This window comes from Phaethon aethereus (genome assembly GCF_964289735.1).
Source record: "Phaethon aethereus genome assembly, chromosome: 1".
NCBI lineage: Eukaryota > Metazoa > Chordata > Aves > Phaethontiformes > Phaethontidae > Phaethon > Phaethon aethereus.
This window is the reverse complement of record NC_138575.1, coordinates 210,958,237-210,972,198: the sequence shown is the minus strand read 5'-3', so window position 1 is coordinate 210,972,198 and position 13,962 is coordinate 210,958,237. Positions and strand designations below refer to the sequence as shown.

Genomic DNA, 13,962 nt, shown 5'->3' with positions numbered 1-13,962 from the left:
TTTTGGGGCCCTCACTACAAGAAGGACATTGAGGTGCTGGAGCGTGTCCAGAGAAGGGCAATGAAGCTGTTGAGGGGCCTGGAGAACAAGCATTGGAACAGGCTGCCCAGGGAGGTGGTGGAGTTACCATCACTGGAAGTGTTCAAAAAAACATGTAGATGTGGCACTTTGGAACATGGTTTTGTGGGCATGGTGGTGTCGGGTTGACAGTTGGACTTGATGATCTTAAAAGTCTTTTCCAGCCTTAATGATTCTATGATTGCCACCATTTTAGCTCTAGCCAAATCTAAGTGTGGTCCTTTAGATTTCCCAGTTGTTTAGCTCGCAGCTACTATTGGCTCAACTGCAGAGATGTCTGTCTTTCCTGACTGGTTGTTGGATGCTGATGGAAGGACATGGGAAACATGCAACCTTTTGAAGTTGCAGTTTTCTGGCCAAGCCAGTCGGTAGGATGGGATTGTGGAGGGAAGCCTCTGTTCTGCAAGTCCGGGAGGTTTCCTGCACATGTTAAGCAAAGCCTTCAGTTCTGATCGGAAGCTGTCATTGAGCCAGCAGTAGATGAAGGGGTTGTAGCAGGTGCTGCTCATTGCGAACCAGTGAAAGGCAAAGTACAGGGCATTGTTGGTGTGGATGGTCTGGCTGGAGAGGAGGACGACATAGCAATTTAAGGGAAACCAGCAGACTGCGAAGAGGATGACAACAAGCATCAGCATCTTTATAGTTTTCTTATTCTTTCTGCGAAGGGCAAAGTACTGCTCAGTGGTGACGTCCCCGATGACATTGCGCAGCCAGAGTTTCTTGGCCACTGTCACGTAGGCAGCAGAGATGATCAGCAGGGGCAGGACATAGAGCAAAATGAAGGTGGTTAAGTCGAGGTACTTCCAAAAGAGGTCAGCTGGCTCAGGGAAATCCGGCAGACACAGGCACCGGGTAACCTCCTCACTGCGAGCAGAGATACCAGATGGGGGGTGAGAGCACATACAGCTTGGCACCATGGCCAAGAAACATGGGTGTAGGAGGGAGGGGGCTCCTGCCACAAAACCTGGAGGTAGACCCTTCATTTATGCACGTGTATCACAGTTAAGTGGAGCTTTGCTGTCCAAGGACTTGAGCCATGGAGCAGCCTGTGAGCAATGTGGTGATAATTTCTTCTGGGCATTCATGACATTATGATAATTTTATGAATTTCATCAATTACAAAATTTCCAGCTGCACAGAAGCAGGGGTTTATTCACTGTCCTCTGGCAAACAGAAACACAGTCTCTGAGCATATTAAGGACCTTTCCCTCATTAAAGCGCTTTCCAAATACCAAGGCTCATGACAGCCTTTTATGAAACAAGCAGCTGAGGGAGCTTCTGTCACTATCCCAGGACCAAAGAGTAGAATTAAAACCTGTTAGGTTTTTCCCCGTTCCTGGTATGCCCAAACAGATGGGATTTGGTACAGCATATAAAATGACAGCATATAGAAATAGAGGGTCCAGGCCAGATTCTCTAACTTCTTATGCTATTTCATACAATTAGTGTGACAGAATAAAGGTGAAATAATTAAAAATAGAAACAAGAACAGGATATCAGCCATTGCAAAAGGAATCTGATGAAAATTATAGACTAGATCCATATTTGGCTGACCTCAACATAAGTTCAGGGCTTTCAGTAGAAGGTGCCAAAGTATGGCCAACTGAGAGTCTGGCCCCCAGGGAGGCTCTGGAGGAAAGCAAAGCACATCCTTACCTGTATTCAAAGGTAAAGAGTTTTTGGTAGATAGCATGTGGTAGGGAAAAACAAGTTGCCATGATCCAGATTAAAGAGATGTAGATAACACCTTTTGCAGTAGATATGCGAGGTTTCAGAGGGTGCATAATAACCTGTGCAAAACAAACCAATATTCAGGCTTATGCCATTTTGGGAAATAATTATACCATTTTTTCATATAATCTTCCAGCCTTGAATCTGTCACTTAAAGTGAAAATTTAGCATGCAAGCAGTACTGTCTTCATCCAGCTCCCATTGGCTGTAAGCTATACATGAAAGCCTGAATTTTTCCTCCATGGGAATGGGTAAAGTCAGATCCCAGTCCTACCCTCACGTTTCAATATTTGCATCTAGGTGGGGAAAACTGGGCACCAGAGGATCTTGCACACATGTTCATTTCCAGATTCAATTTACTTAATAGAAATTAAAAAAACCCTAAAAAGAAAATAGTCTCAGACTCTTCAGTACCGGTGACCCAAAGAGCCACGGGTTCATGATTTAAGCAGACCTCCCTGGGCATGCACCTGAGAGCCAAGTGCATCTTCTGGAAACTAGAAGCTTTCGAGCAGAAAATGTCAACTGTCAACTGTTTTGTGTGGTTGTTGGGTGACTCCAAACTGATAATGCCCGACTGTCCCCAGTTTTGAGCCCATTATCAACAGCAAGCTGCAGCTCTGCTCGTGACAAACACCAGTATGGTACAGTCAGCTCTCCAGCATTCGGGGCTACAAGGGGTGAGACGTCCCAGAGCAAAGGGAGACAGAGCTGCGGAAGCTGACCAGGATGTCCCTGCATCCCTGGTGCTGTCCCCCATGGGCAGCACTAATCACCCCAGATCAGGGCTGCCCACATGGATTCCTACCAGGATCCTGGACTTTCTCCTTGTTTGAGAGCTACTGGATTACCCACCGCAGAAAAGCTCCCAGTCCCCAGCTGGGAGCGACTGCAAGGCGATGGCCATCTCCCACCTTGCTGCGGGCTTGAAACTATTCTTTCCATCTGACAGCAAGAGCCGCTCCCCTACCCTGTCAGCTCCTCGTGCATCTTACATTAACCTGGGAGCTGAGAAGGAAAGGACATTGATTCATCCTTTCTCATTTTCGTTATGCCCTCCCAAGCTTTCTGCCCGCTTCAGCGCGCTCCCACCTGGTGCCGGTCCACGGCAATGGCTGTGAGGGTCAAGGCAGAGACGTGGAGGGAGCAGTACTGGGCAAACCTACTGACGTGGCACATCCCCTTCCCGAATATCCAGGTGCTGTTCACAAAACGAGCCTAAAACCAGTATACAATTAGTTTTGTGCACCCCCCACACTTCCACATGTTTATAGATATCCGAGACACCTCTGTGTCGGATAATTCCTTGTGCTATGTAAAAGATATTTTTAAAATAGCAGGTTCTGAGTATAACTGTATAATTTTCTGGCTGCTGAACTCTGAAGAGATAAGCTAGTGCTGCTCAGTGGCCCGGCAATACCCTCAGGACAACACCGCAGAGCAGTACCAAAGATGTTTGTTCTGTTTTACTCACAGTGTCTCCTTCCGTAGTCTAACTATTGAGTCAATACATTTATTTTTCCCTTTTAAGCCCTCCTTACAGGATAGGGCTGACTCGTATGCCTTATCTTACTTCAAAGCAAACTACAGCTTTTCAACACAGCTGTAAAATGATGGTGAGCATTAATCTTTTTTTCAAGAGGTTCATAGTATTACCTTGAAAATACTTCAGAGAAGGGAAAAAAAAAAAGACCTGATACTACGAAGCGCTAAGTAATCACTGTGAGGTTATTATTGTTCAAGTGCTATCAGGGCCACTTTTAACAAATGGATAATTTCAGGTCTTCAACTAGATAACAGGACTTACAGAAGAAAAATATGTGTGGAATTTTCCAAAGATAACTCCAATCACTGTTGTAATTTGGACTGGACAGCTATCTGCAAGACATTCGTGCACTGCCTATGGCGGTGTAAAGAAGAAAAGGCCACCGAAGTAATTGCAAAGCCTTTACGGCGTCTCTGCCCCGGTCTTACCAGTGTAAAAGGCGTGTTGAGGAGCGTGATCATGATATCGGCTACAGCCAGGTTCACAATGAACAAGCTGGTGGCGGAGTGCATGCGCTTGGTCTTGATGACAACGTGACAGACCAGGACGTTGCCGAAGAGGGAGAAGACGATGATGAAGGAGTACGCCACGACGAGCAGGGCTTTCACTGTGATGCTCTGCGACTCCGCTCCGTACCGGCTCCTGCCCACGAAGCTCTGCCAGTCGGCCAGGCTTTCGTTATCCCAGGAAAAGAAAGCCGAGATGGTTGGGATTACAAAAGGCTCCTCCAGACTCCCATTGAGGGGCAACTGCCCTGGGGTCGCAAAGGCGTTAACCCAGTCAGGGAGGGATAGCCAGAGAAAACAGGACAACATCTCTGGAACGCCGCTGCTCCTCCAATTCAGAAATAGCTCATTTGCGAGGGAGCAGAGCTCACGCCGTGTGCCGGGAGAGCCGTCCTCCCCTCGCTCAGCCCAGGCGTGCTCGGGGGCTGCGAGCGCGGCGCGCAAGCAGCAGCGGCGGGCGGGCGCTCCTGCCTCCCGCAGCGTGCTGCTCTCCCGCTCGCCTCGCCCCTGCTGCTGCTCTTCGGCCGGCTTTATACCCCGACGCAAGCTCCGCACCGGGATCTTCTGCGGCCATTGGGCTGCATGACATTATTTCTGCTCTGACGTGCTGCTTTTCCATGCAGCCACGCTCCCCCGGGTGCTACCCCAAGATAAGCACATCTGTGAGAAAGGCAAATCAATCTCTCCAGTTGCCAGCATCCTTTTTCTCTACCAGCAACCCAGCTCGTGCAAATCCTGTGCTCTTCATAAAGCAGCAGCATGTGTGGCAGCTCTGCGCTCTTCCAGGACACGGTTCAAATTTAAGCTCAGTTTTAAAGGTCTGGCAGGTAAGTGTCAGCCTATTTCACAGCATGACATTTACTAAATAGCATAGAATAGGGGGATAACAGATGAACTGTGACTAACAAGCGAGCTTACTGCACTCACAGTATTTTTCCAAAGACCTTTTTTCCTTCAGAGAGACAGAGAAATATTTAGTCTTTCCCCTAGCAGGGATTTCCTCTTGGCAAGGGAATAAAAAGTTTGATGAGAAACTGTGCTTTCTAGGGTTTGTGGAAATACAGTGAGAGTTAGGAGATTACAAGCAGGATGGGAAGGGATGTCCCAGCCCACTGAGTCCAGTATCCACAGCAATGGGCAGCCATACACTGGACCCAAGCGCTGGTGAGATGGCAGCATGCATGTTCCCTGTACCTCTCCCCCCAAAAAACAGCAGGAAATTTAAAATCAGTGGCAGGACACCAAGAGCCACAAATCCTACACAGCACAAAAAGATTGCTCCTCCACAAGTGCATGTGTAAGGTGCTGCCTCTCTGCTGGGGACAGATCTGCTTGGGTGGTGTCAGCTAACCCTGGCCGGAGCAGGTTTTGTGCAGGAAAGGCTTTATTTAACCATCACTTAAAAGACCATTATCTGAAAAGCTTGTATTATAAACTGGTCATTCACTGGTGAAAATAGCTCTTCCAGAAGATGCATGTGAATCCCCCAGAGAGCCAGTCATGCTGCTTTCTCCTCACCACTGCTCAAGGTTGAACACAGCTGGACAAGCAGCATGGCCAGCCCACAGTGCTCCTCTGCAAACAGCTGCCAGCATCAATTTCTTCCACAAAATTGTCCAATTCGAGCTCTTTTGATAGCTTGCATGTCTCAGAGGAAGCTTCCCAGCTTATCCACCCAAGAGTACTGAGAGAGCTGGCGGAGGAGCTTGCCAAGCCACTCTCCATCATTTATCAGCAGTCCTGGTTAACAGGGGAGGCCCCAGGCAACTGGAGGCTTGCCAATGTGACGCCCATCTATAAGAAAGGCCGGAAGGAGGATCCTGGGAACTACAGGCCTATCAGTCTGACCTCTGTACCGGGGAAGATCATGGAGCGGTTCATCTTGAGGGTGCTCACAGGGCATGTGAAGGACAACCAAGGGATCAGGTCCAGCCAGCATGGGTTCATGAAAGGCAGGTCCTGCTTGACCAACCAGATCTCCTATGACCAAGTGACCCACCTAGTGGACGAGGGAAAGGCTGTGGATGTTGTCTACCTGGACTTTAGTAAAGCCTTTGACAGCATCTCCCACAGCATTCTCCTAGATAAACTGGCGGCTCGTGGCTTGGATGGGTTTACTCTTCGCTGGGTGAGGAACTGGCTGGATGGCCAAGCCCAGAGAGTTGTGGTGAATGGTGTTAAATCCGGCTGGTGGCCAGTCACAAGCGGTGTTCCCCAGGGCTCGGTTCTGGGGCCGGTCTTGTTCAATATCTTTATTGATGACCTGGATGAGGGGATTGAGTGCTCCCTCAGTAAGTTTGGAGACAATAACAAGTTGGGCAGGAGTGTTGATCTGCTTGAGGGCAGGAGGGCTCTGCAGAAGGATCTGGACAGGCTGGATCGATGGTCTGAGGTCAACTGTATGAGGTTTAATAAGGCCAAGTGCCAGGTTCTGCACTTGGGTCACAACAACCCCATGCAACACTACAGGCTTGGGGAGGAGTGGCTGGAGAGCTGCCCGGCGGAAAGGGACCTGGGGGTGCTGGTTGACAGCCAGCTGAACATGAGTCAGCAGTGTGCCCAGGTGGTCAAGAAGGCCAACAGCGTCCTGGCCTGTATCAGCAATAGTGTGGCCAGCAGGAGTAGGGAAGTGATCGTGCCCCTGGACTCAGCACTGGTGAGGCCGCAGCTTGAATCCTGTGTTCAGTTTTGGGCCCCTCACTACAAGAAGGACATTGAGGTGCTGGAGCGTGTCCAGAGAAGGGCAACGAAGCTGGTGAGGGGTCTGGAGCACAAGTCTTATGAGGAGCGGCTGAGGGAACTGGGGTTGTTTAGTCTGGAGAAGAGGAGGCTGAGGGGAGACCTTATCGCTCTCTACAACTACCTGAAAGGGGGTTGTGGCGATGAGGGTGTTGGTCTCTTCTCCCAAGTAACTAGTGATTGGACAAGAGGAAATGGCCTCAAGTTGCGCCAGGGGAGGTTTAGATTGGATATTAGGAAAAATTTCTTCACCGAGAGGGTGGTCAGGCATTGGAACAGGCTGCCCAGGGAGGTGGTGGAGTCGCCATCCCTGGAAGTGTTCAAAAAACGTGTGGATGTGGCGCTTCAGGACATGGTTTAGGGGACATGGTGGTTCTGGATTAATGGTTGGACTTGATGATCTTAAAGGTCCTTTCCAACCTAGTGATTCTGTGATTCTGTGATTCTGTGAAGAAGGATGTTGAGGTGCTGGAGCGTGTCCAGAGAAGGACAATGAAGCTGGTGAGGGGTCTGGAGCACAAGTCTTATGAGGAGCGGCTGAGGGAACTGGGGTTGTTTAGTCTGGAGAAGAGGAGGCTGAGGGGAGACCTTATCGCTCTCTACAACTACCTGAAAGGGGGTTGTGGCGAGGTGGGTGTTGGTCTCTTCTCCCAACTAACTAGTGATAAGACGAGAGGAAATGGCCTCAAGTTGCACCAGGGGAGGTTTAGATTAGATATTAGGAAAAATTTCTTCACCGAGAGGGTGGTCAAGCATTGGAACAGGCTGCCCAGGGAGGTGGTGGAGTCGCCATCACTGGAAGTGTTCAAAAAACGTCTGGACCTGGCATTTCAGAACATGGTTTAGTGGGCATGATGGTGTTGGGTTGACGGTTGAACTTTATGATCTTGAAGGTCCTTTCCAACCTCAATGATTCTGTGATTCTGTGATAAAGAACCCACTGGAGCTCTAAGGTGGCAGTCACCTGTAACTATTCAGAGAGAAGAAAAAACTCTGTGTCCAGCTCAGAAGCGCTTGGCCAGCGAGGATGCCCCTGATCTGATGCTGCAAGGAAAACACTCAGAGTCTCACAAGGTAACATAAAGGCCCAGGGAAATGGCAGAAAGCAGGACAGGTGCTGTGGTTTGACCCAGCAGGCGGCTAAACACCACCCAGCTGTTCACTCACTCCCCACTTCAGTGTGATGGGGAGAGAATCTGGGGGGGGGGGGGGCGGGGAAGTAAAATTCATGGGTTGAGAAAAAGACAGTTTAATAGGACGTAAAAAGAAGGGATAATAATAATAATAGAATATACAATAATAACAAATAATAATAGAATATACAAAACAAGTGATGCACAATGCAATTGCTCACCACTTGCTGACTGATGCCCAGCCAGTCCCCAAGCAGCAGCCCCTGCCCAGCTTTCCCCTGGTTTGTATACTGGCCATGACATCGTATGGTATGGAATATCCCCTTGGCTGGTTTGGGCCAGCTGTCCTGCCTGTGCCCCCTCCCAGCTTCTTGTCCACCCCCAGCCTCCTCGCCCTTGACTTAGTGTAAGCACTGCTCAGCAACAACTAAACCATCAGTGTGTTATCAACATTATTCTCATCCTAAATCTAAAACACAGCACTATACCAGCTACTAGGATGAAAATTAACTCTTATCCCAGACGAACCCAGGACAACAGGGCAGCATTCTGGTGTGGGCCTGGGATGAGAACAGAGCACTGTGGCTGCTCCAGCAGCTCCCAAGTCCCCTTCCCTTTCAGTGCCACTGGCCACTGGATAAGGGTATTCTCAGTCTTCTTGACCCTCACACTCCAGCTCTTATTCTTCCACATATATCAGATCCTGCTCCCCTGTTCTATAATCGATATTTCAGCAAAAATTATTTGTCTATTTATTCCTCTTGATCTAATTCTGCACTTCTAGCAGGATATCCTTGCATGTGTAACCAGAGCTGCCGCTGCCTTTGAAGACCAGGTGCTTCCACGGGAGCAGGAGGCCTCCTCCTCACCTCCTCAGCCAGGCTGCTGGGGGGGGAAGTTGGGCATCTCCTCCCGTGCAGCCTAAGCCCACCCTCCTCCAAGCTGGACTCAGCATCTCGTGACCCACAAAGGAGGTGGTCCCACCACACAATGGGCAGGCCCACCCAAAATACCAACAAAGGCTCACAGAAAAAGCCCAGTGGAACCTCCCTGGATCACACCTCTCCCACGTCACCCGTGTGCCCTTCTCTGCCTTGCATCACCCTTCCGGTTTAGTTTGTATTTAAACATACCCCAGCATGAACTGCCTGACCAGTTCACCTACGTGTGGTTGTTACTGGAGAGCAGGCTGTAATAGATTTGTCAGCTTGGTACCTGCTCCTGCTGACTTCACCCGTGCTCCACCATCCCTGGCACCCACTGACAGCAAAGGAGGCAGCTGCACAGGAACGTCAGGATTTGGTAGGTTGTACCTGGGTTTTGTAAAAGGTATCTGTGAAATAATGTAATTTATAAAGTGAAAAGTATTTAGAGAATGTTTGAAATAAAGCTATTCAGTTCATGAATTCAAGTAACCAAAACCATCTGTGCAATAGCACTCTTAAAATTACAATAAATTAGAAGAGAGGCCTGGTGAAAAAAAAGGTTATAGGGGGAATATTAAAAAAATCACCCAGACACACTAAAAAAAAATGCAATTTGAAAGCATTAAAAAAAAGGAATAATGCCTTTTATTCTTTTTAAATACACAAGAGAGTATGCACATACACCACACCCACACCATCTCCCTGGGAACAATCTTTCTTTCACAGCTGTGGCTTTGCTAAATTTTTGAACTTTCCTGCGTCAGGTGGATTGGAAGTTACATGTGAGAAGTGACTTTTCAAAAACTAGCCAGTGTGATGTCTGAGAAATAATGTTGGTTTTCTGAGCATCTTACACCCACGTATCACAAATCACATTAACGATGAAGAGGAGTATCTGGTTATAGTACAGTCTTTCCACGCACACCAGGTTCTATTTTTCCCCCTGAAGTGAAGGATGACGTCTTTATCTCCTGTACAAGACAATTCGAGATCTGCTGCACTTTAACACTATAAACAAAGCTGCTATGAATCTGCCAGCTGACTGAAAAAAAGCTGTGAAAAAGGTAGAAAGAACCTTTGATAAGATTTCTATTAATCCTATATATTTTGCTAAAATCTTTGCCTAGGATGTGCCTGCAACATTAAAAGATAAGAGTCCCTTTAAGACCTTAGTGACACAATAAACTAGACAATTTAAGTCTTTATAATAAAACAGTTTAATTTGGTGTGGTGGGTTGACCTTGGTGGGGTGCCAGGTGCCCACCAAGCTGCTCACTCCCCATCCTTAGCAGGGGGAGAAAATTGGATTAAAAACACATGGATCAAGACAGAGGAAGTTTAATGGAAAAAAAGCAAATGTTGTGTGTGAAAGCAAAGCATGAAAATATTTGTTCTTTATGTCCCATCATGTCGTGGTTTAGCCCCAGCCGGCAACTAAGCACCACGCAGCCGCTCACTCACTCCCCCTCCCGCAGTGGGACGGGGGAGAGAATTAGGAAAAAAAAACCTCGTGGGTTGAGATAAACACGGTTTAATAGGACAGAAAGAAAGAAGGAAACAACAATGATAATACCAACAAAGGAATGTACAAGAACAAGTGAGGCCCAACACAGTGATTGCTCACCACCCCGTGATCGACAGCCCGTCCCCGAGCAGCGATTTCCGCCCCCCGGCCAACTCCAGTTTATGTACTGGGCATGACGTCGTATGGTAGGGAATATCTCTTTGGCCAGCCTGGGTCAGCTGTCCCGGCTGTGTCCCCTCCCAGCTCCCCGTGCACCCCCAGCCTGCTCGCTGGCAGCCCAGCACGAGAAGCTGGACTGTCCTTGACTACACAGCAACAACCCAAAACATCAGGACATTATCAACAGTTTCTCATCCCAAATCCAAAACACAGCCTCACACTGGCTTCTGTGAAGAAAACCAGCTCTATCCTGGCTGAAACCAGGACAGCATCCACCCCTTATTCCATACCATTTATGTCATGCCCGGGTCCTATACTTTTCAATACATTCCAATTATTCATTATTACTCTTCCTGTCATTTAATATATACACACAGATATCACTTTCTTAGTTCATGGGCCATCACTTTAAAATGTCTGTGGAGTTCAGTCAGTCCATGACTCTGGGCTTCATCCATCATAGCAGTCTCTCAGGGCAGGGGAGATGGTATGTAGTGTTGGATTGTCATCTGGCACGGTCCATGTCCATGACCTGCAGGTCGAAGATGTTGGTCTCGAGGGATTTGTTGGGCGCAAGCTGCTGAAGCCAGTTCTGGTTCCATCACTGCTGCACGTTGCTTGGTTTCAGTGAAGCTCATTCTTCATCAGTCTGGGTGATTCTTACTATAATACCATTGATATGGTAGATAGCAGCCATAGTAGTAATGTCATACTGAACAATTAACATAATACAATTCAAATCATTGACTGTTTTCACCCAAAATCAAGTCTCCTTGAGGTACACATCGGACTTCCCCATCCTTCCGCATTACCCACCAAGTGCACCCAGGTCCCTGGGCAAAGGCAATCCCACGAACGGGTTTGCCTTTGCCTAATGCAGGAGTAACCCAGACTGTCTTCCGCAGCATATTTCTCACATGCACCACAGGGACTTTATCCCCTTCTGCAGTACGTAGAAGTTTTGATTGGGCAGGGCCGGCTCTATTAGTAGATCCCCTAGTGTTGACTAACCAGGTGGCTTTGGCTAAATGTTTATCCCAATGTTTGAATGTCCCGTCACCCATTGCTCTCAGGGTAGTCTTTAACAGTCCGTTGTATCGTTCAATTTTTCTGGAAGCTGGTGCATGATAGGTGATATGATACACCCACTCAATGCCGTGCTCTTTGGCCCAGGTGTCTATGAGGTTGTTTCGGAAATGAGTCCCATTGTCTGACTCAATTCTTTCGGGGGTGCCATGTCGCCATAAGACTTGCTTTTCAAGGCCCAGGATAATGTTCCGGGCAGTGGCATGGGGCACAGGGTATGTTTCCAGCCATCCGGTGGTTGCTTCCACCATGGTAAGCACATAGCGCTTGCCTTGGCGAGTTTGTGGAAGTGTGATATAGTCAATCTGCCAGGCCTCGCCATATTTATATTTCAACCATCGTCCTTCATACCAGATGGGCTTTAACCGCTTGGCTTGTTTGATCGCAGCACACGTCTCACATTCACGGATAACCTGTGCAATAGCATCCATGGTCAGGTCCACCCCTCGATCCCGAGCCCATCTATATGTTGCATCTCTTCCCTGATGGCCTGAGGTGTCATGGGCCCACCGAGCTATAAATAATTCACCCTTATGTTGCCAGTCCAGATCCACCTGACCCACTTCAATCTTAGCAGCCTGATCCACCTGATGGTTGTTTTGATGTTCTTCAGAGGCCCGACTCTTGGGTACGTGAGCATCTACATGGCATACTTTTATGACTAGATTCTCTAGTCGGGCAGCAATATCTTGCCACAATTCAGCAGCCCAGATGGGCTTGCCTCTGCGTTGCCAGTTGCTCTGCTTCCATTGCTGTAGCCACCCCCATAGAGCGTTTGCCACCATCCATGAGTCAGTATAGAGTATTGGCCATTTTTCTCGTTCAGCAATATCTAAAGCCAGCTGGATGGCTTTCACCTCTGCAAACTGACTTGATTCACCTTGTCCTTCAGCAGCTTCTGCGACTCGTCGTATAGGGCTCCATACAGCAGCTTTCCACCTTCGATGTTTGCCTACAATACGACAGGACCCATCAGTAAACAGGGCATATTGCCTTTCGTTCTCTGGCAGTTCATTATATGGTGGAGCCTCTTCAGCACGTGCCACCTCCTCTTCCGGTGATATTCCAAAATCTTTGCCTTCTGGCCAGTCCATGATCACTTCCAAGATTCCCGGGCGATTAAGGTTTCCTATTCGAGCCCGCTGTGTAATAAGCGTGACCCACTTACTCCACGTAGCATCAGTCGCATGATGCGTAGAGGGGACCCTCCCTTTGAACATCCAGCCCAGCACCGGCAGTCAGGGTGCCAGGAGGAGCTGTGCTTCAGTACCAACCACTTCTGAGGCAGCTCGAACTCCTTCATATGCTGCCAATATCTCCTTTTCAGTTGGAGTATAGCGGGACTCAGATCCCCTATATCCTCGACTCCAAAACCCTAGAGGTCGACCTCGAGTCTCTCCTGGTGCCTTCTGCCAGAGACTCCAGGTAGGGCCATTCTCCTCGGCTGCCATGCAGAGCACATTTTTAACATCTTGTCCTGCCCGGACTGGTCCGAGGGCTACGGCATGAACTATCTCCTGTTTGATTTGTTCAAAGGCTTGTCGTTGCTCAGGGCCCCATTTAAAACCGTTCTTCTTCTGGGTCACTTGATAAAGAGGGCTTACAATCAGACTGTAATTTGGAATATGCATTCTCCAGAAACCCACAACGCCCAAAAATGCTTGTGTTTCTTTTTTGCTAGTTGGTGGAGACATAGCTGTTATTTTGTTGATCACATCTGTTGGGATCTGTCGACGTCCATCTTGCCCTTTTATTCCTAAAAACTGGATCTCTTGTGCAGGTCCTTTGACCTTACTTTGTTTTATAGCAAAACCAGCTTTCAGAAGGATTTGAATTATTTTCTTCCCTTTCTCGAAAACTTCTTCTGCTGTGTTGCCCCATACGATGATGTCATCAATGTATTGCAGATGCTCTGGAGCTTCACCCTGTTCCAGTGCAGTTTGTATCAGCCCATGGCAAATGGTAGGGCTGTGTTCCCACCTCTGGGGAAGTCGATTCCAGGTGTATTGGACATCCCTCCAAGTGAAAGCAAACTGTGGCCTGCACTCTGCCGCCAAAGGGATCGAGAAAAACGCGTTAGCAATATCAATGGTGGCGTACCACTTGGCTGCCTTTGACTCCAGTTCATATTGAAGTTCTAGCATGTCCGGCACAGCAGCGCTCAGTGGCGGCGTGACTTCATTCAGGCCACGATAGTCTACTGTCAGTCTCCACTCTCCATTAGACTTTCGCACTGGCCATATGGGGCTGTTAAAGGGTGAGCGAGTCTTGCTGATCACTCCTTGGCTCTCCAGCCGACGAATCAGCTCATGGATGGGGATCAGGGAGTCTCTGTTGGTGCGATATTGCCGCCGGTGCACTGTTGTGGTAGCGATTGGCACCTGTTGTTCTTTGACCCTGAGCAACCCCACCACAGAAGGGTCCTCTGAGAGACCAGGCAAGGTGGACAGCTGTTTAATTTCTTCCGTCTCCAAGGCAGCTATACCAAAAGCCCACCGGTACCCTTTTGGGTCCTTGAAATATCCTCTGCTGA

General features: G+C 48.5%; 1 protein-coding gene across 1 annotated transcript; it reads right to left on the bottom strand.

The window, feature by feature from the left end:
• Positions 1-317: 317 nt before the first annotated feature.
• Positions 318-4,170, bottom strand: GPR83 (G protein-coupled receptor 83; the record flags this gene model as incomplete). The annotated part of the gene is made up of 4 exons (XM_082005842.1): positions 318-942; positions 1,735-1,868; positions 2,902-3,027; positions 3,784-4,170. 4 exons carry the CDS (start codon positions 4,168-4,170, stop codon positions 318-320), a joined length of 1,272 nt encoding a protein of 423 aa, XP_081861968.1.
• Between the last annotated feature and the right edge of the window lie 9,792 nt (positions 4,171-13,962).